The sequence below is a fragment of the Merops nubicus genome, unplaced genomic scaffold, assembly GCF_000691845.1.
Source record: "Merops nubicus isolate BGI_N331 unplaced genomic scaffold, ASM69184v1 scaffold4890, whole genome shotgun sequence".
In the NCBI taxonomy this organism is placed as follows: Eukaryota; Metazoa; Chordata; class Aves; order Coraciiformes; family Meropidae; genus Merops; species Merops nubicus.
This window is the reverse complement of record NW_008580735.1, coordinates 74,784-97,922: the sequence shown is the minus strand read 5'-3', so window position 1 is coordinate 97,922 and position 23,139 is coordinate 74,784. Positions and strand designations below refer to the sequence as shown.

At 40.0% G+C, this 23,139-nt stretch overlaps 1 protein-coding gene across 1 annotated transcript in view; it reads right to left on the bottom strand.

Annotated features, from left to right (window-relative positions):
* Positions 1–23,139, bottom strand: part of LOC103769271 (mediator of RNA polymerase II transcription subunit 13-like) — a gene marked incomplete at its 3' end in the record, with an annotated part of 145,211 nt that overhangs the window by 64,361 nt on the left and 57,711 nt on the right. The window contains 2 exon segments of the mRNA XM_008936492.1: positions 2,793–2,876; positions 8,445–8,529. Coding sequence (XP_008934740.1) covers positions 2,793–2,876; positions 8,445–8,529 — 169 coding nt within the window.

The following is a 23,139-nucleotide window of genomic DNA, read 5'->3' as shown; positions in this document are numbered from 1 at the left end:
TGCACGTTGTGTCTAACACTGCCTCTTGGCAGGTCACCTACTGTTCTTAGGCCTCCTTTCCACACCTCAGGACTAACCAGGTCACGGCCACTGCCATGCTCCACTTCATCTGTGACTGCATTCTAAACCCACCGACCTCCCCGCGCTTCTCCCTCAACCCCATTCACAAAACCCAAAAAAACACATGCAAAAAACCCTGTCCTGCAGGAATTTACTCCTTGAAAAATCACCCGTGGGACTTTTAACTCCTTCCCTGCTTATTTATACTCAACCTAAGTATTTTCAGTTTACTCCTAAAATGCAGTTAGTATCTGGGATGCTGGAAATCTGAGAGGAGTAACTTTGCCACAAGTAGAAGTACAACAGCAGACTTTGGAACATTTCTATTTCTTTGCCACAATGACACCTGCTCAGTTTTTCTCCATTCAAGGGGGGTCTGTATCTCTACAGATCTCTCTCTCCTTCCCCATCCCAGGAGAACAGGGCATGCATTTTCAACTGGGATTACTCACTGCCAGACATCAACCACATCACTGTACACACCAGCAACTTACTTCTAGTATTTCATTGCTTGATCTACAGCAAGAGGCTGCTTAGAGCAAGAGTTTAAAAAAGAATTTATATGGAATTAATGTGAATCACTTAATTTGGGTAAAGATAGCTTTTTGTGCTATACTGGGACAGAAAGCTTAGAAGATTACATAAAAAATGTCTGGGCAATTAGTCCCCAAAGCCTGGTACTACTTGCTGCTGTATCATTCACAGTTGACTCTACCCTCAACTCTTGCAATCTTTACTACCACCTATTAGTGAGATAACTCCAATTATTTATTTACAGCAGAATAATTGACAATCTGAAACAAAAGCAAACCTATCTTCAAATTAGGCTATAGCTGTTATTGCTAAGCAAGTGCTTTTAAAACGGTGCATAGCCAAAGGATCTATAGTGACAAGTACTTTATAAAAAAAAAAAAAAAAAAAAAATATCAACAACCCACAATTCTTAATTCTTCAAATGAAGAATCTACCCATCAAACCTAAAATTCTCTATAAAAATATCAGGTTTATATACAAGAATGCTACAAATACAATTTAAGTTCAACATGAACTCATTTTTGGTTTCATGTTCCAGACCAGGTGTATTTACATGCCTACTGTACCTGTATTTACCAATGTAATTATCCTCTGCACATCACCTCGCTGCACGAGTGATTCCATGTTACACACAGAGAAAAGAGACACAGGACCTACTAATCTGCCAGAATTCTATAGTAACGGCACCTTCCATGCCAGAGCTGCTGCTGCTTTTGGCAGACACTGCCTACTGTATCAGATGCTTCAGTTCTTAAATTGATACCCACCAGGAACAGACATGAGATTCACAAATATATTTAATCAGAGAACTAAGGCTGCAGTAAAGTGGCTAAAACAAATAGCTTTTGCTGAAGGGAGCCATCTCCCTTTTGCAGAAGCTGGAAAAGACTCCACTACTTATGTCACTCTGGGGAATTCATCTTCTAGAAAACTGAAGTGTACCTTGGTGTGATCAGGAAAGCAGCAGAGAAAACACAGGGGAAGAAGGTCGTTAGGTACAGCCAAGAGAGAGAAAGGTATGGGGAAAAAAAAGGACTTTTCAGAGGCTTCTTGCCATCAGATCAATGTGAAATCAAAGGTTACATGTGCACAATACAAGCCTACTGAGTTGCAAAGAGTAAATAGCAAAAGTAGGGATATCCCCCTGCTAAGTTAATGCTTTCTGCTTTCAGAAAAGAGACGTGTCCATGTTTAATTCCTGCAACCTACTCCTAAAAAACAACTGCTCTTTGGAAGTACCTGGTTCACACAAAGTCTGTTACAGAACAAAGTCAACCATCCCTAGCACTACACTGCAACAGAGGTAACACCTTCCTGTTGTACCACAACCCAGAGAGACAGAGATGAGGGGAGAAGCTACAGAGTGATTTCCACCTGCAGCCACAGCTGCCATCAGCCACGCTGTGGTGACTGTAGCTACGCTGGATGAAGAAGCTGCCACCCCACTTCATCTCCACTTGCTCATTACCTTCAAATCCTCCAGCATAACTGCATGTTTAGTCACTTCCTAACCCAGTTCTGTCAAAATGATTCCCATTAGAAAATCTGTGTTTCAGCTTAACTCAGATTATTTTTGACAGAACTTGTTTAGCGGATGACTATAAATGCAAGTACCAGAAGATCTGAGAACACTGTAACCTTTCGAGCTAGGGGAGGAAACAGCAATGAGCAAGTGGAGGCAGCCAGCCCTTTGCCATGGCTGTGCTGCTGCAAGAGAAGGGCATTAATCAGACACACAGCTCTGATTTGCCAGCCTGCCTGATCAGTGAAAGCTGTACATCAAGGCTGACATCTTTAAAGCAAATAAATAGGTCTATATACTACTTATTTTACTCCTTGAAATGTTGGGTTGGGGTTAAGTGCCCAGAAATTCAAATAATTTGATATAACTACCTGGAATTCTTTTGTATAATGAGAGAAACAGCTAGGTGCTATTGAAAAGATAGAAAAAAATCATGGTATTTCTGTGAAGTTAAGGAATAAATACCAACCTTACCTTCTTATCTTGTATTATTACAGCAAGACATGAAAAACTACTTAATTGCCTTCTATGTATTACTGACATGAACAGTGTTCTGTGTTTTTTTACTTTTTACATGGTAAAAGTGGAAAAACTACCACCAAAATGCAGAATCAAATTCCCATCATGGAATATCTAACACTGCCAGGAACAGTACTTGATACAAAGACTGTCTTACCTTTTATTAACAGGCTTTTCATCCTTGTCATAGGGTCTTATGAACCATTTTCCAATTCTTACAAAGTTTTTATCCATCAAGCACCTAGAAAATAATTACAGCAACAATTACTAGTCACATCTTAAGATGCAATTAAAAGCAGTCTTTGAAGACAGTAAATTTAAGGGATTAAGCAGCTGCATTTCCATCATATTGAAATCAACTTTGTAGCTTTTGAGTTCCATGGAACTTTGCTGCTTCCCATTTTCCCACACTAGCCAGAGAGTCCCTGTCCGGTCTCATGATGCTGTCACTGATGCTGAGCTTCACATATGCACTTTCCTCTCTGTCAGAACCTTTTCCACTCCATGCTACTCTGTGCTGAATGATCCATCATCCCATTTTTCAAACTCCTCTTCTCGAACAAAGACAATTCACAGCACTGATTCTTTTCTATACAGTGTTTATCTCAGAATTCATGATGAAGAATACCTGCTCCTGTATTTTTGGCACATAAATGGCATAGTACAGTATATGAATGACAGGAAATTGTATTAAACAAATATTAACAATGAACCTTTTTTCCTTCATGTGATCCACAGAACGACTTCAAGTGTTGAAACTTCCATAATTACTGTTTCCTCTCTCAGAAAACCTCGTTCCAACAAACATACTCCCACGTCATTAAACTTAGAGCAGTAAGTTACCCGTTTTCTGTGGTCCCTTTAAAATCACACAAATTCTTTAGAGAAACTGTATATTCTGTGGCTTTTAAAAAAAAAAAAAATAAATCAAACCCACACCAACAGTGAGGATGCAAAGCGTTCAATAATCGATTGAGGTTGACAAGTTAAGGAGAGCTTGATGCCTTCCTAACTCCACCTGAACGGATGAATCACAGCAGCAATATGCCAACACTATTTAAGTATGCTTCATACATTAAACATGCAGTCGAACACATTGCCCAAAGGGATCACAGACAGAAATTTGTTATGATGGAGTATTTGTTAGCAAGGTAAATATTTTTCAAAAACGCTGGAAAATGGTCTATTTATTTACAATTATGAGCAATACATGAGCTTCCCCTATACATCTCATTTCTAATCAGTATTTCTTCATTTAGACGGAAGTACAATTCTCCATTCTTCAAAGTTTCCCAACAGTTTATTTTTATAGCAGTTGCTAGAGATGAGCCAAAACAAAACAAAAACGATAAAAACAAAACAAAACAAGAGAGAGAAACCTTCTGGGAAAGCATACATACTGCAAGTTTTAGAAAAACTGTGTGATCTGTACTCCAAAAGCACACCAGAAGTCCTAAATAGGAACCGAAGAACTGACAATGTAGACACTAATATGCTCCTAATTCTTCTGTATAAACTCAGCAGGGTTTTCCAAAGTTAAAGCCAGGCTGAAGAAAATGCTAACTGCACTTCCCCAATTAAAGCAAAAAGAGAATCCAACTCAGTTGAATATACCAATATCTTAAACTGAATATAAAAGCTACACCAGCAGAGATCTAAAGACTAAAAACTTCTGCTGGCGGGAAAACAACCCTATGCTTCAGCAACTGTTTCCCTAGGAAATATTTGCTATCACAGAAAGTCCGTCAGTGTCAGTGTACTTTATACAAACAAAAGGAAGTCTGTGAAGTTTACATCAGATCCCTAAAGAAAATAATCTGTACTAGCAAAAACTATGATAAACTCTCCCCGTCACACACAGGCTTCAAGGCCACGCCATCGCGCCTCACGATGGCAGGTTTAACTGCCTCAATCTACTGCTGCTTTCCCAGGAAATACGTCTTCATGAGAAGGCTTGGCCTTCAAAACCAGCCAACTCTCCTGTGCCCAACTAAATCAGGGGTTATTTCAGGTCTAATCCCCTGTGAAATGGGGCACACGACTGCAGAAGTGTGGATCTCCAGGAGGCGGCCAAGTGAGCAGTTAACGACAGCACAACGTTATCTTTGCTGTGGAAGAACTCAATGGTAACTCGTCCTTAAAGAACCTGCATTCAAGTAAATATCTGGTTACAAAATCCCAACTGAGTATACACTTAAAAGCAGTTATTTAATCATATGAAGTAAGAGCACAAAATATCCTTGGCTCATTTCTCTAGTTAAGGCCGAGTGATATTTCTCTCCCAAGCAGTACAGCTGTTGGTTCACTGTCACTTGACCTCTCGTATTTCTGATTTTTCTATTAAAAAGAATGACCTGTCAAAGGCACGCTAATGATTATGAAAGAATACCATAATATTTTGAGTGTTATTTACTCAGATCTTCTACTCTTTTCTAAATTGCTAATTAACATAATCTTCTGATCACCTTTGAGGGTACTGAGGGGAAAAAAAATCCCAAACAGTTGTGTGAATACCCTTTCTTGCCCTTCTCAGGGTTAACTTAAAACAAACATCTCTCCTCCCTTCTTCCTAGTCACAGCTTCCCATATTTTACAACTCCCTGACAGGAGGTTGGAGCAAGGTGATGGGTCAGTCTCTTCTCCTAAGGAACAAGCAATAGGACAACAAGAAATGGCCTCAAGTTGCCCCAGGGGAGGTTGAGGTTGGCCCTGAGGAACAATTTCTTCCTCTTGAGGGTTGTCCAGGGCCGTGCCAGGCTGCCCAGGGCAGTAGTGGAGTCCACACCCTTGAAAGAGTTTCCAAGCCGTGGAGGTGTGGTGCTGAGGGATATGGGGCAGTGGGGACCTGGCAGTGCTGGGGGATGGTTGCACTTCATAATCTTAAAGGTCTCTTCCCACCGAAACAATTCTGTGACCATATTTTCACTGGAGGTTTCACTGGGTCCTTCCCAGCTCCTCCTGAGGTGATGGCTGGAAGAGGACACAGGGGTCACTGACACCACAGTGATTCCACCACCAGGTTTTCCCACCATAACAGCTCTTCATGCCTCTTGTCCAGCAGCTGCTCTCCTGCCTGAATGTGGCTGTGGGGAGACGTTCTGGGTGACACCAGGCCGCAACAGGTTTGGGTGGCATGGGGCAGCTGGTGGCCTCTTCCTCCCAGCCCACAGGGCCAGTGCTCCCCATATGACCTGAATCACCCAGAGCTGAGGCTGGTCAAAAAGACCCAACTGCTCTGCTAAGAGAGCGACACCTTGGAAGGACACAGGAAGGTTCTGAGAAGAGAATCTGTCCTTCACTAACTGCAGAATAAACCAAAAACACCCCACAAAACTTCAGGGACAAGCAACAGCCCTGTCACTTTCTGATAAGATGAAAAAGAAATTCACAACTTTTTAATTAATCAAGCTTTTCCTAAACACGGGATAAAGCAGCTCTTCAAAAATCAAAGTGTTATTTCTCTTTTTGATAAAGCCTACACACTTCCTGCTATTATTTCCCACTCTGCTCAGGGCTGGTCAGGCCACCCCTGGAATACTGTGTGTAGTTTTGGTCCCCACTGTATAAAAAAGATGTGGACAGGCTGGAGAAGGTCCAGAGAAGGGCCACAAAGATGATCAAAGGTCTGGGAAGCAGCTGTATAAAGAAAGGCTGAGACTACTGAGTTTGTTCATCCTGCAGAGAAGACGACTTAGGGGAGATCTTATCACCATGTTCCAGTGTTTAAAGAGGTGCTACAAAGAAGATGGAGATTCCGTTTTTACAAGGGGTCACACAGAAAAGATGAAGGGTGATGGGTACAAGTTATTCCGGAGGAGATTCCAATTAGACAAAGGAGGAAAATTTTTCACAATGCGAACAATCAGGCACTGGAATAATCTCCCCAGGGAAGTGGTGGAGTCCCCAACACTGGACACTTTTAAGATCCAGCTGGACAGGCTACTGGGCCATATCGTCTATACTGTGCTCTTCCCATGAAAGGCTGGCCCAGATGATCCTTGAGGTCCCTTCCAACCTGGTATTCTATGATTTCAAATGAAATAATTACGATGTTAACTTAGGATTTGGTATGGCAAACAAAAAACCTCTATATGAGTCTAACTTAAAATAAATTCAACTATGATACTGTAAAAATGAGGTAGCAAGTTGGATAGGTACTTGATAAACCATCATTCTAAGTCACCTTGACAACTATTTAATTAAAAGACATCTAAACCAAGGGTGTTTCCAAAGGCATGCCATCATGGCAGCCCCAAGAGCAGTTCCCCAGGAGGAGAGTGGTGGGAGCTGCACCTCCACGGGCGAGAGGCTGATGTGGCACCAGCCAGAGAAAGCTTACGGTGACATGAAGTGAGGCTCCCAGCAAACACCTCACGTGTGTGGACCAACTGTGTTTCAAAGGCTATTGCTGAAATAAAAGGTCTGAAGACTTTTTAGTCACAGCTGGACAGCACTATTCTGCCAACAAATTTCAATTAAGTTTCTTTAAAAAAAATAATTAAAAATTTACTTCAGAAGCTTAAGAAAGTCCAACAAATAAAAACATCCACTAGGAGTCATACTTAAAAGCCAGCTGGCTGGGTACCACAGATTAATAAACACGTATAAAACCATTTTTCCCTTTCATACTGCAAAGCTACAAAAGAACTAATGAACATTCTAGACTGGGAATTTCATTTTTATACTTTTATTCACTCTAAGTAGTCTGCAACTTAAGTAAAAATCCCCTAAAAAGACTGATGAGAAAGAAAATAGGAAATACAGCTAGTCCTTGTACCTGTGCACACAGGTAGCCCTTCAAACTTCACTTGCTAGCTGGAAGGTAATGTCTGCCAAGGGAACACTAATGGAAACACAGTATCAGGAACATAATTACTAGTAAATCTACCTCAAAGCAAACAGGATACTAAATGAGACCAGATAAAAGTATTTTCAATTAGCTTATTTTCCAAAAGAAAACAATATTCGATGCTGCATTCTACAAAAGAACTGTAACATGAAGGTACGGGAGAGGTGCATTATGGGTTTTTTTTGTTGTTGTTATTATTATAAATTCAGAAAAAGTGGGAATAGCCTAATGACACTTAATTCTGAGATCTCCAAACCTGTAAAAAGAAGTAATGAAATATAACACAGGGAGGTGATGATGACCTGAAGAACATTACAGAGAAGGAATGAAATCCAGCAGTCCAGGATTCAATGTCATAGACTGAAGGCCTAATAACACCACCATCTTCAGGAAGCTTAAGAGCTGACAGCTGGATTAAGATGAAAAAAAAGCTATAAGTGTATTAAGTACTCACAGAGCAACTTTGCAAGTCCTATATACATACCTATAGATACATGATCAAGACAAAAGAAAGCAATACTAGGATACATCAGGCCTGTCAGAAGCCAAGAACTGTTAAACTTCACCCCAAATACTCCGCATGAATGCTACCTGTTAAGATATGTCCTATTTACCCTCATCAAAGGGGCTGGAGGTCAGACACAATTATTCTCTGTAAGCACCTCAAGAAGGTTAAACATTTTTTCATTTTGCTTCTGAAGCAGCTCTACCACAAGAACATAAGCAGAAACATATATCAACATCATTCTCTATGTGTTTCATTAGTCCACACAGCATTTTACAATACATTACCAGAGTCAACAACTTAAGAGATCCATCTGTGTCCTGCACCTCTTGCAGTAAATTTCTACCTCTAAAAAATGGCAGCTTAAGATTGATAATAAAATAAATGGTCTGTAGGTATCCTGCATTATTTTAATATCAAAATGAAATATTTGAGTGCAGAAGGGTTTTTCTTACCTTTCCAGGAGATTATGAATTGCTTTGAAGAGCAGGGTCCTACACTCATAGGAAAGTCCATTCTCCCACAGTCCTTCTTCCACCACTACAAAAACAGAAAACGTCAACATGTTCAGAATAGGGAGACACAAACATTTCTATAAAACATTCATTCCAGTAACTTTCATTTTCAACAGTAGCATGTTTCATGAAACCATTTCAACAACATCTATATATATCCAACCTAGCTTTAAGCTTTATTGCTTAAGAAACCAACTTTGAATGTTTAAAAAAAAAAAGCAAAACACAAAAGCATAAAAGCAAACACATTTGATCACAGCATTCAAGACTTAAGGAGGGAGGTGAGGAATTCATGATCATTCTTTGCCATGACTTCTGAGAGATCCTTTAAAACTTAACCACAGATGCTGACAACCAAGAAACAAAGTGAATCATTATAGGTGTAAAATCAATTTACATTAAACAACTATTCTGACCCTCTCACTGTTGCACTCAGGAGAAATTCCTCCATTATACTGACTTAAATTATTGCAGTTTAACCAAAACACAGCAAACAATTAAATACAGGGCAGTTTTTCTTCCAAAGTAAAACCTGTAATCTCAGTACCACACTGCAGAGATTTTGGAGAGTTAAAATTCAAAAATCTATTCATCACTCACAGTGGAGTGCAGCAAGAAGCAGTCACCTGAGTGAGTCCCTGAAGGACAGACCACCTCAGAAATATCTGCTGTCCTTAACTCCATTGCTTTTGGGTGTTAAAACTACCAAGAGTAAAACTATTTTTGGCATGCCTGTACCAGATTCTCAATCTTATTCAGCCAGAAGATGCAATCCCAGCCACAGGAGTAAAACTCGATGATTAAATAACTTTGTCAAGGAGTAAGAATTTTTTAATTGTCTGAGTTCTGTCATTTCAGTTTTACTCTGCAGATCTTTAGAAACACAAACAAAATTCTACAGCATGTTAAGAACTGAATACTTAATACCCTCCTCAGCCAATTAAAAGGGTGAAACCTTCCAACAGCATGTCTACCACGGAGAGATTATTATCTAAGTATAGTTTACTCTACAATCATGTTTAAAGGAAAGCTTTGAAGGAGTTTCTGCTGCACAAAAAATACTAATATTGCCAGCAGTCTTCAACTGCAGCTTCAAAGCCTCCAGCCCAGCATTGTTCGTTACTCTGCTGCTTCTCCCAGTACCTGTAAGTCACAGAAACCCAAACAAGAAGAGGCACTTTTTTGAATGTGTAATGTTGTGCTATGTTAATACTGGTAACAGAGTCTCTCTCCTTGCACAGGATGAAAAAGGCAGGGCCTGAGTACCTAAATCACCTTATTGAATAGCACAGTCACTTGCTCAGAAGAATGAAAAAGCAGCTTCGTGCTTTTGGGCACAAGCCTGAGCCAAATATCTTTCCCTGTAAAACCATCAAAGGCCTCTTTAATGCTTGCCAAGCCTTCCTGAGTATGTGATGTGCCATAGCTGCTCACTAGCTAGGGCTTCGCATGGCCTCGGATTTCATGTTTAAAACAGTATTCTTGAAGTTCAGCATCTCTGTGCACATTCAGAACTACTGCTGTATAAATTCTGTGTCATTCAGAACTACTGAAGCCTAAGAAACCTCAAGGCCGGTGCAGTCATGTACTTCAAAACTAGACAATTTTCAAGCATGTAAATAGTTATATATTACTCTAGAAGAGAGACCACACCTGAGTTCACCTCTGTGAAAACTCTGTATTTTATTAAAAATACAAATTTTTAGACAGTGGCATGAAATCGTCAGACTCCATAAAAGCCAAAAGAATTTCATTCCTGCACTGAGCTCTCCTCCAGTTTCTCCTCAATTCTACCAGAGCATCTGTGCCAGAAGCCAGCATTGTCGCTGCATTAAGGACTTCAGGCAGGATGGGAGAGACAAGAGTCTATTCCATGGCTTTGGAGGAAATTTCTCACAGTCAGTTCTGATGTTCTCATAACTCACTATCTACTCCCAAGTATGCACGACAAACTCATGGGACCCAATTAAAGAACAGCTTGGATCATCTCTCAAAACTACTTCCTACAAGTATGATTTTGCCACTAACTCCATAAGAAATAAAATCAGACAATGCTATGTTACACTGTTTATAAGGCAATATTCTTTAGTGCTAGAATAACATGGATACCAAATTCTTCAGGTACTGGGCATGCCTGCTTAGCTGTGACTGGCACAGCCCCTCTTTGGGGGCAGCTTTAACTCATCTGTTCCTCTTCCACTGCCTGAGGAGTGGTGTGATACAGAAGACCTCTCATATCCCAGCAGAAGGAGCTGGAAACAAGGGAATGGAAATGAGCAGCACCCCCACACACACACACACACAACGCCACGGCAGTGCTCATGGTCCTCCTGCACTCAGCAGAGGGAACAGCCATCCAAGGGAACGTGCCCCAAAACCCAGGAGAAGCAGGGAAAAGCAACGTTGACCTTATGATGGAGGTCTTTGTAGATTAAGTCTCCAGGGTCAAGTCTGCCTATGAGATCAGACTGGTTGAGGAGCAGCAGCTGAGTGGGACAGGGAAAAGGGGAAAGTCTGCAGTGGTGTCATCCCTCAGTACAGTAATTCTCTAAATTGGCTTTCTTATTACTTGGCATTCACATAAGTAATATATGAAATGGAAATAAAATTATTTCCTTATTAAATTTAACTCTAAGGATATCATAAGACATCCTCATAACCATTTTCCTATAATAAATAATGCCTTTGATTCCCAGATACATTAATGAATTATACTTACTGTAATTACCTCTAATACTTCTTTATCCTACTAAAAATGTTCATCTCACAATAACGAGTATGCATAAATGGCTATTGCAGTAAAAATGGGGAGAAAAAAAGACATAGAACTTCAGCATTTCACTTGCTCTCTGCTCTTTAGCTTCATGATCCAGTCCCCAAAAGAAAGAGTTTAAATAACTGGAGCAAGTTACAGCTTCAAGCTGCAAATGGTGACCAGGAACAAAACCTGACAAAACACTAGAGCTGAAACTACCCCTGTAAACTGCCAAATTCCTCACGCTGGACCAGTGTAAGCAGATGTTACATTCTGAAGAATATTTTAAATTCCATACAGAAGATTAAGAAATAATTGTTGGTCTCCAGCTGTCTACACAATGTTTTAACACTCAATCCTTTCACCTCAAGCCCTCACCAGCCTTCAGTGCTGCCTCACAGCATCTTCAGGGACTCTGCTGACAGAGTGGGTGCTGCACAGGTTCAGAACCAAGCACCTGTATCCTGTCCTGAAGGTAGTTTGTTACTCTAGTTGAAAGATTCCTCTTTAGAGGCAACAAATTTGGCACCACACAAGAGCTGTGAAAGACACCTTCAGCAAAGAGAACTTCCAGAGGAAGAAGCAATTAAAGACTGAATTTTATTAAAAGAAAGAGTATGATAGAGCAGGTAGCTACTTCTTCTGGACACAGAAGTCAGAGAAGAGACAAGAGTTCTGGAGAGGTAGCAAAGCAGATGAGACAGAACTGTGGGGTGACCCTTCCCAGGACCTGGGCAGACAAAGCCACCATTAATCTCATCACTTGTTTGCAGCAATCCCATTTTGAGTAGGATGTTCTCAGACTGGGTGACCTCCAGGAGTCCAAGCTCCTTCTCACCTGTGTGATCTGTCTGATCTACTGATCCTCCACTGTGATAGATTTATATGGATATCTGTATCTTCTGTGTGTGTGTGTATAGAGATAAAAAATTGTCTATGCCAGCTACCTTATCTAAGCAGGTGTACACTCCAGAGCAGCCACAGATGACAGCTAGGAATAGCATTTACCTCCTTGTGAAGCAGGCACTTCATCCCCTTTTCACTGTCCTGCAATGGAGGGATAACTTTACCACCACATTTCTCACCAAATAAAGCAACTACTATGTGTGGGGTTTTTTTTAATGTCAGTCAGGTTTGGTTTGTTTTTTTATAATCAATCACCTCTCACAATATACAATTAAGTTTATTTTAATAGTCCACCACTAAAAAATCTGGATTCTCAGAAAAAAAAAAAAATCTAAAAGATTAAGTCACATTATCACTGCTGTTAACTAACTCATTAAACTGCTTAGCTGGTATAGTCCAGCTGCCCTTACTGTCTCCTTCTTGGTATATGCTCTTCAAATCCAGAAGATATAGGGAACACTAAAGAAGCATACGGATCCAAAAAGAAGTGTGAAATGCTTAGTATGTTTCAAAAGGAGGGAAAAAAAAAAATACTTGAGATAGCCTTTTCTGTATAAGAATAAGCTCATTTCTGAAGAGGCATCCTTTCAATCTGTGAGAGTTAATGTGAAAACAAACAGTCATTAAAATTTTCTTGGAAAGTTAGTAAAACACCAAAGCAACAGATACAATGACAAGAACTAATCCTGTGTTAGGTAACAGAGCACTGTGTAGTAAAAATAAAAGTGACTGTTACAGCTGAGTACCTGCCTATTATCCAACCTACAAGTCTGTACAGGAATAAGATAAAAAAACCTTATTTACACACCTCAAAAAAAAATACACAATGCAGGGTTTGTCAGGTGCCAACAAATCTTCCACACAGAAAATACTTATTTTCTCATTGCCAAGAGATTCTTAGCAGAAAATTCAAAATGAAAAAAGGTGTATTTGACACTTATCACAATGGACTGAGGGGTAAAGCTCACTGCTAGTCTCCCATCAGAATGGGAATTAACTGATAGCCTTCACGTGTAAAGTTCTAAAATGTTTGTTATCCTTTTGTTTTCGTAAGTTCAAAAAATGAACAGAACATTTATGCTCATTTTTAAGTTTATCCTTGCAGATTGGACGTTAAAAGAATTAAAGGCAACTACAATAATTTAGACTCACGCTGGAAAATTATAATTTAAACACACATTAATGAGCAGCTTGGTTGGCTTGGGGTCTTTTTTTTTTTTTTCAAGTCAGAGATGTTAAGGTCTTCAAAGTGTCCAATGATCTTTATGAAGCCAGTCATGTTCTCCAAAAAAAAAAAAAAAAAAAGAACAAGAACCATTATAAAAATTTCAAGGAAAGAAGTCACAGCAAAATATCAAAGCAAATACTTCAATAATTTTAGGTCTCCCAGCAGAGATACTGGAAAGATAATAAGATCTCTGTTCTGCTTCAGTGACCAAACTGACATATTTTACTTAAAAGAAATAAGGAAGGGGAAAAAGCAAGTTGAGGCTGTGTCAGCACTGCAGAGACAGTTCTACCTTTAAGAAATCCAGCCACCCACATTTTAATAATTCAGGTCACATCGCCTTGTGCCATTTAAAAGCAGAATTAGTTTCAAAGAATACATATTTCCTCAGAGCTATGTTACATATTTCCTTTTAATGTATCATATTGCAGCAACAGCTGAAATGAACGTCTAGACATCAAAAACAGTCTTTATTCCCACCTACTGCTTTTTTACCTCGGGCATCAAAACTAATGAAACCTATTATCCAGAACACTGACTTCAGTTACCACATTGGCCACTGCAAATATGAAAAAACACTCTGGGACAGGACCAGTTATTCAGCCATTAAAATTACTGAAAATCAATTTCTTGCTGCACACTGCAGAAATACTGATAGATTAAAGCAGGACACATGGGACAAGGAGATTACTTCGAGGGAAGATTACTATGTCAAACTGCTGAGGAAGGGGAGCTCCTCAGGATTCGTATTCAGAGCAGTCCGTGTTCCTTCTTACTCTTTGATATTTTGTCTCCTCATTACCATGAAATATGAAGAACGTGGGGTGTTCTCCCCGTGCAGATACAGTTTTTAAAAACACATGGCCAGCTAACTCGATCAAAATCAGAAATTCAATTACTAAAAGCAAGCATTTAATTTTTCATTTTAATTTTTATTAATGTGCCCTTAAAAACAACATTTCAAAGACTAATTAGCATTTTGAAGCATCATTTCTTCTACAAAAATGAGTTAAAAGAGTAACAAAGCAATGCAATGGTACATTAATTCTGAAAAACTATATTACACCCATAAAAATCCAATTAAATGCAATGCTATTGATCGATCATGGTTATACTGCCATTGATCACCTTGTAAAATCCACGTTTGAAGTCATTAGTGATTAAATTGACTTATTACTAAATCAGATTCAACCCACTTAGTGATCTAATTTCCTTGCACTGGTTATGATGGGAGGGAAATCGTGCTGCTCGCTCTTACAGGACTCAGAATTCATCTTGGTTCTCCTCTCCCAAGTCAACTCATCAGCCAAAAAAGAACCAGTGCAGAAGAAACGTTGACCAGAAGGATCCTTTGGTGTTATTTGCACACAGAGCTCACATGAAGCGCTGAGAACATGCACTGCACAACACACAGAAGAGTTTCTCACTGATGTCCCACCACGGCAGCCTCACCACCACGAGTCCTGCACCACGTTTCCAAGGGGATCAGAACATCCACGCAGGGCTGCGGCTGAAGACTGCTGCTCGGATCTCATCTCAGATGCGACCCAAGTTTGCATTTCAATGGGCGACGGTATTCTACATAAAAACTAACACTTTCAAGCCAAGCAAAGCTCAAATTGTTGCACTTCAGAAAGATAAATAAAACCTTCAAAGGCACCAGCTGCCGAGCAGCACCAGAATGCTCCCGTGCTGGAATTGTTGCGCATCGAAACAGGAATTAGCATAATAGCTACTTATTGAAAAACAGATGGTAGGTAACTATTTGCACTCAGATTATGTTAGCACTACTTCAAGTATTGCTTTTATTGCTTCCTTGCTCCCCATAGGTATAAAATTGGGTTTTATGAAATACCCATTAAATGTATCGTTCCCTCCTTCCTGCTGTCCCATACTCACACTCCTCTGCTCCTGCCCAGGCTCCTTCCCCTTCCCTTCCCATCACACTACCGAGCAGATCCTTACAGGGACATCTTCTCAGGATTGTGGTTAAATACTCCACATTTCAAAGGGCACTAGGAGCAAAATGGTCACAGAAAATATAGAATCACTTCTGGTTCTTCAGAAGTTGGCTTCAAAATATTCCAAAAAATCTAACTTCTCCAAACCTAAAATTATGATTTAGGAAATCAGGATAAACATTTCTGTGTAATTATAGCTCAAGTCCGCTCTCCGCGTAGGAATGCAAAATCTGTGATGCCAGGGAGCTGAACAGCTCGCTGCAGAGGTGTGAGGTGCCAAATACAACAGTTCAGTTTGCTGTGTGGTTTTTTGCTTTGAATGCTTTTTACAATCACCAGCTCTGTCCCAGGAAAGACTAAAATGAACATAAACATGGCACAATTTTTATGCTGCTTACGCTGCTTCCTGAAGGAAAGCGGGAAGTTGTTTCCAGGGTTAAACCTCCTCTTGAGCTCCAGAAAATTCCCCCCAAATCCCAATTTATACTATTTCCTGTGTTAAGTAGTCTTATTTATATCTTATAAAAAAAAAAATTTTTTTTTAATGTTTAAGTGTATGTGTTAAGCAGTTTTATTTTCAAGCTACTTTATATTTTTGCAGAGTTATTTCCTCTAGATGAAAAGCATGGACCTGACCACAGTGAAAACAGACTAGAATTTTGGAGAGTCTCATCATCTTCTTCTGAAGTGTTCAGGGCTACAGATACCACTAAGTAGTAAGTACTTTGTTAAGTTTACTCCTGGGAGTTTCTAGCATTTCCTCCCCCATTTCTGAACTTTTCACTTTCCGTTACATCTCATTTCCCTCTTCAGCTCTTCAGTCTAAGGGTATAAGTAGTTTCTCAGAAGAACATAGAAGTAACCCCAAAAATCTGAAGGCAAATAAATTTTTTAAAAGTATTACTATGCTTGCCGAATACCAGGAAACAATCTCTGTTCCCCAAACTTGACTTGCTCTCTTCTTTCCCCTTCCAAATCTCCAAGTTTTTTCCATTTTCTCCCATTTTCACTGGCCACCGAGGAATTGCAGGGTACTGAATAATAATAAAGCTACTGAATTATATCTGCAGTAGTGGAATCTTCCTCTCTGCACTGATAATCAGTGAGAACGTGGACTTTTATTTTCCTTCTCTGAACAGGAATGTTGGTTGATCACACGTTGAGCCTCTTTCCCCACCCCCCACAGCCAAGGAGCTCTGTTGGAGGTAACAGAAGGTATGAGGGCAGCGAGTCTCTAAGTAGAAATTAGAGCGAGTTCAGCCATCACCAGAGGAACACAAGGCTTGTTCTCAGGAAAAAAAAAAAAAAAAAGCACAGTTTGTATTAATCCATACTTGGAAAGCAAAAGGAATGAAGGAATGAGGAAAAAGTCCTTATTTCTAAAATATGCAAGACATCATTCTTGAAACCCAGACAGATCAGTTTGGAAAGCGGTGCCGGGACGCTTCCTCCCCTCCTCCTGAGCACAGGTTTGCCTTAAAACCAACCACACAATTCCATTTCATTGCACCACCTGCAAGCTGCCACAGCTTTTAACTGATGATAAGATTACAAACACAGGAAGAAGCTCACCAGGCTATCTGAAGACACGGCTACACAGGAATCCCCGGGTGAGATGCTGCCCAAGCTCTCCACGATCACAGCTCTCTTCCTTCCACCCAGCTAGGCTCTGCTTCGTGGAACAAAACCTATCGTGTTCCCATCTCAGCTGTGTGTGTATTTAACCAAGTAAATATTTGGTTTTCCACTAGCTAAAATCTGAGTTTACTGTTCTGCATGAAAATTAAGAATTGTGCTTGTTCTCTCTCAGTTCCCCCTTCCTTTCAGTACTGTGGCATTGCATACAGCCCCCAAACTACTATTTTCAGTAAAAAATATTATATACTATATAAAAATAAATATTTTTTATCATTTGCTTTTCCAACCTAATGATTATTGAAATAATTTTCATTAGAATGTCTTCTTTTCCTTAACTTACTCGTAATGCCACGTTCTGAGAAAACAAGATTTTGATTTAACTAGGAAATACAGGAAATATTTTTATAGCACCCTCCCATTTTAAGCACACATCACATAACACAAATGTGGAACAATGAAGGGTCAGAAGTGTGAACTACAACACTAATTCCATTACACATGGAGTATCTTAGTTAAGTTCAATTCATATTCCTTTTGGAAAGGAAAGAAATAGTTGAGCAAACACATTTGGTTCTAGTTTATACTTCACTTGAAAGTAATATTTTTAAGATTATTTTACTATTTGTTTTCCTACTGGAATTCATTATAACATTTTGTACAGGAGTGAACAACAAAATTGACTTTGCCACTTGTTTACTCAAAAACTTGCTGAAGTTGAAGCCCTTTCAAAAAACCCAAACCCCACCCCCAGCAATCATCAAACACACAAAGTCATAGTTAGAAACAGTCACCAAATTTAATACTGCTGGCAAATTTTGTGAGCAGCAAAGTTCAGCAATAGACTTTAGCTTTTAATCTTTATACATATTTCAGAACAGGGGGCTAGGCTTCAGCAATAACCTCACATCACTGCAAAAATGTTTATGGATCAGTCTGATGCTTGGAAATGAAGCACTGTCTTTTCCAAAGAAAAGGTAAGTTTCCAAACTCAGTTTTGCTACTGTTTTTGGAGAAAAATTGAAAATGCAACTGAATTTTAGGTGTTGAGAACAGCAGAAGTGGTTGAAACGAAGTCTCCCGCTAGAACTGTGCCAGTGCAAACCCTTTTCCTCATACACCCATCTTTGGGGAGTGAATAGTAAGATTTTCAAAACCACAGGCACAGAATAAAAGGCTAGAAAAGACTTCAGAGACAAGACAAGCAGCACATTTTTCTCATTTTGTTTGTTCTCTGCTGGATTTCAGCAAGAAATCCTTCCCAAGAAGGATGCCAAAATACTTTGTGCTCTTCTGTAAGCAAATGTTTACTGTAGTTTGCCACGATTTAAACTGAACTAAAAGTGCAGTAACAGCTTTTGTGCAGCACCACTGTGGATGGAGCTCTCCCAACAAAGCAGGCCGATATTTAGGCAGCAGAATGTCAAGCAGGTTTTTAAACATATTTTTGTCATCCTCTGACAGAGAGCCAGCAGAGGGAGCTGCGTGGAACAGCTCCTGGCCTCCTCACCTAGAAGCTGTTTTTCAGATTAAAAGATAACTGATCATACATGCCGGAAACAAAAACTTAAAAAAAAAAAAAAAAAAAAAACACATTCAATAATAAATGTACTAGAAGAAGGGAGATTTTGAGTAGGAACAGTTTAATTGCTACTTTTAAAATAAAACCCTCCATATGAAATAGCTTTTTTTAAAAAGCAGAATAACTTCCTTGAAAAAAATATCTAGTCCAAGTGCCCAGCATCAAATCTACATAATGAGCCCTTGAGAGAGGCTAAATAAGATCTTTGAAGGTCCCTGTGTCCATCACTTCCACTGTTTGAACAGATAGTTACACATTTTCAGCCACCTTTGCTTTTTAACTAATACAGCTTCACACATTTAGGCTCTCGTGGAAAGTTCCACTGTTCCTGAGTTTTTAAGTTCACCCTTAATCAGGCTGCCACAAGTATTAGGGACTGTGTGACACTGAGGTAGCTTTTCAGAGCGCTGAGCTCCACTAACACCACCTATTATCACAGTTGCTATGTTGGCAGCACCTTTCAACACAGGAAACTTCTACAATAAAATCAATCCATGTAGATGTGCTCCGATTCTTCTTTCCCCTCCCCAGACCCACCAGAATGGCCACTGGCCCGTGCACGGCTCTTTGTCAGGCCAAAGCAAGAGGGGCAAACAGAGCAAGTGCTGCCCCAAAGCACCAGTGCTCAAAAGTCACTATCCCCATCACTCCAATTTGCCTTTCCAAGCAGGGAAAACCACAGATGCTCTTGCAGATGGGGATAGAAAAACAATTTCTTCATCAGCACATTTATATGAATATATTTATTTATTCTTATCTATAAACAGAACTGAAGACATAATGAAGATGACACTGCACCAGGGATGGGGGGAAAAAAACCCTAAATTACTACAGACTGGAGACCCATTCTGGAAATAGGTGAATCCTTGGAATTAAACTAAGCATCAAGATTTTACAGACTACCTGAGACCATAAAAACGTGCCTTTCCTCATAACCATCAAGGCTGAATATATATATAATAATTATTAAAGGCAGTTCTGTTCTATAAAGATCTCTCCTATAAAGATCTCTTCTACGAGAGTTACTGCCAACAGAAGACACAACAGAGGATGACTCCCCTGACGATAAGCCAGGCACTGGGAGGAGCAGCCCAGGAAGAAAAGATGACTTTCTATTCCATTAAAAGAAAAAAAAGTGATGCAACTTTTGACTCTCTTTGTACTTGGAATTCCTTTTAAAGATCAGTTGTATGAAATCTGAGAAAATACTCATACAAAAAAAAAAAAACCTTTCCTTTACAGGGATCTCCTGTATTCACTGTTAGAGTTATTTCACATCCCCACGTTTCCACAGGAGCCATCTCCCTCTCCACTGATTCTGCAATGCAAATGTAATATGTTGTTCACTTTACAGTCTGTTGCCATGGATATTAATGTGATGTCATAAATTGTTACATCTTCATTGCAGAAACAAAATGAAAGGGCTTATAAGCAGGAGAAGAATAAGAACTCGTCTAAGAAAACACATTAGAGAATAAGCAACTGTTGTGCAAATCAAGCAGAAAAAAAGACATAATTTTGTATTTTTTGGTGTTGTTGAATGTTTCTCTACATAAGAGCTACCTAAAGGATTACAAAACACTCATTTAATTTTATTCTTTAATTTTATTGGACTGTTACCTGCACAGCAGGACTTCCTCAGTAAATGTAACAGCACTGCTGTAATCTAGCTTCTCACCATGGCTGAAAACATCTTCGTTGGTTCTCAACTCTCACCTTAAATATCAGGCAGTGTCTAACCATCCCAGCAATGCCTACGTGACTTTTTCCCTCCTCTTCCCTTTATTCCAGCTACTTTTTGACTAAACAATTGCACATAGGCCACGTCAGAAGCATGGCAATAGCAAGTAGTTAATTTCTGAAAAATCAGGGTTGAGGATTACCCTATAAAATTACTACCAACACATATTTCTAACGTTTTGCTCTCCAAGGACTCCAGGAATAAACAGTAAGAACATTTGCCTTTGCCTTATGAAAGCAGTAGTTAAGATTATGATTAATTTATCTTTATCTGCAATTTAACTTATCTACTTTATCTGTAGATATGTACACAAAGAGAGGAGGAAAGAATAATTTAGCTTAGAGAAAAGTCTAACACAGTGTAAAGCACATCCAATGCTCACAGTCAATTTACATCTTTCAGAAAAAGGAGAATCCAGAATTTCTCTCATTTTCAGTTAGCCAAACTGACTTGTTTAATCTGTTTCCCAAACAGTTTAGCTTTTCTGAGAGTGGATTTAATTGCGCTGAAAGACACACAGCAACTGGGGAATGAGTGGGCATCCCTGCCTGCCCAGACCCACGACCAGCCAACAAAATACACATCAACTGGACCATTCACATGCTGCAGGGACCAACACGTACCCAGCTCCTGCCATCGGTCACCAAGGCACCAAAGATTCACCCAGAGGTGGAGGCACCACTTCCATAAGGAGAATTCTCACACTTCTACTACTGCAATACTCCCCGGCCCACAAGGAAACCAAGTCACTCCTCCCCACCTTCTGAACAGCCCCTGGGTTAGCTCAAATAGGTAAAAAAGCCTCAAAACTGGCCTATGTTTCTGAGGTCTTGTGGTGCTTTTATCCAGGTCTGCTAGTTGAATGATGAGTAACTCATCTACTTAGAACGGCACATAAAGTGTTCCTCCCCTTTTCAAACTTACTGGAACTGCAGATGAAAAGGAAAAAAATCCAAGTCCTTCCATCCAAATCAACTGCCCAACATTTACACAAGTACAGAGAACAGCAGAGATCTCATCTTTCACAATCTATGATTATTTTCTCTGGTCTTATTTGTGGCTTCAGCTTTCCCATTCAATCTAATGAGGACTCTTAACATTTTCCTCGAAGGCTCTCAGTACTTAGCTCTCCACTGCAATTCATTAAATACCTTTTTGCTCCTATGCCCCCACCCACTGGGAGGGAAGAAGCATGCAGAAAGAGGGGAAATAGACATAAAAAAAAGTGTTTGCCATTCCAATCTCTGCAAAACTCAAATGGCTACTGAATAGCTGAGCAAACACAACACAAAATTATGTTCTTGATGCCTTTGTAACAGGTATTCTGTAACTGCAGCTTTACTGTCTTTGGACCGTGTTCTAACTTCTTGTCTTAACCTGTTTAATTCTCTTGCTTGTGACATCTGCTACAACTAACAAAACACCCAAAGACCAGCAAGGCTCCCAGCTGAGCAGAGAGCAGAGTGGTGCTTTGTTAAGTTTCACTGGCAGCAACCCTGCAGCAGGTGTTGTGGAACAATCCAAACAGCCCTGTTCACAAAGGGTCACCTACACACTGTGTTTTAATTCAGCAGCTTCCAGGGAAAACAGCCACGAACCAATGGCACCCTGGCCGATGTTGTCTTCTCCTGGATGTTGGGCACCAGGCAAAGAAAAAAAGTGTCCTGTGCAAGAAGACAGCTGGGGAAAAGGGGACAGGCCATGGGATGTTACCCTCAGCCTGCAAGCCTTCAGCTTTCTCTGTAAAGTGAGGGTTAGTTTAAGAGCTGAAGCAACCCAAAGGATGGACAACTTGGCCACACAGATCTGTTTCTGAAGTGTAAACCCAACGAAATGAGGATTGCCACCCATTGCCTGGGATTAAACTGAAGGAGAGAAGGTTTAGGCTACATCTTAGGAAGAAATTTTTCAGTATGAAGGTGGTGAGACTCTGGAACAGATTGCCCGGAGAGGTTGTGGATGCCCCCTCCCTGGAGGTGTTCAAGGCCAGGCTGGATGAGGCCTTGAGCAACCTGGTCTAGTTGAGAGGCGTCCCTGACCACGGCAGGGAGGTTGGATTAGATGATCTCTAGGGTCCCTTCCAACCTAAGACATTCTATGATTCTATCTTGACTCTTTTCTTTGAACTGGTATTTTACTTGTTACCCATTCCCGTTTAGAGAAACCAATTTGATTCCCCAGTGCTGAAGGTCTCCATTCTGGAAATAATACAACTCTGATGGTCAGGGCACCACCAACACAGGCACATCAACAGAAACTCAGCTGTGCAGACAAGCTCTGAACAGTTAAACAATAGCTACTGTACAAGGAATAATATTAAGAATTTCTCTTCCTTAAAGGCTATTCCTCCTATAATTCTACACACTTAAGAAAGTCCCAGGTCGAAGGGCAATAAGAAGTAGACAAGCCTACAAGACAGCCTTGATTACATCTTACAAGACCATGCTGAAGTATCAAAACCCCCAAATGGATCCAACAAGACAGACTTATCACACCCTACAACACCATCCTGAAGTATCAGGACCACCAAACGGACCCAAACACGAGCAGGAGCAGCAGAGGCATTTGAGGAACATCTGCAGGACACAGTGAGCAGCACAGAGATCCCCACGCTGGCAGCAAGCTGCTCGTTAGACAAATTCACTCAAGGACACTGCTGGGCAGACTCAACGTTTCTGTGCATCTAGCCCAGGGGTTCACTACATGAGAACACAATGTTATTTCTAAAAATAAATAAATAAATAAACATTTGAGTCTTTGTTTTATTAAAAAATACATAATCCTGTTTAAAACCAGAGCTCTAAGAAGATTACAGTTCCGTGTACTT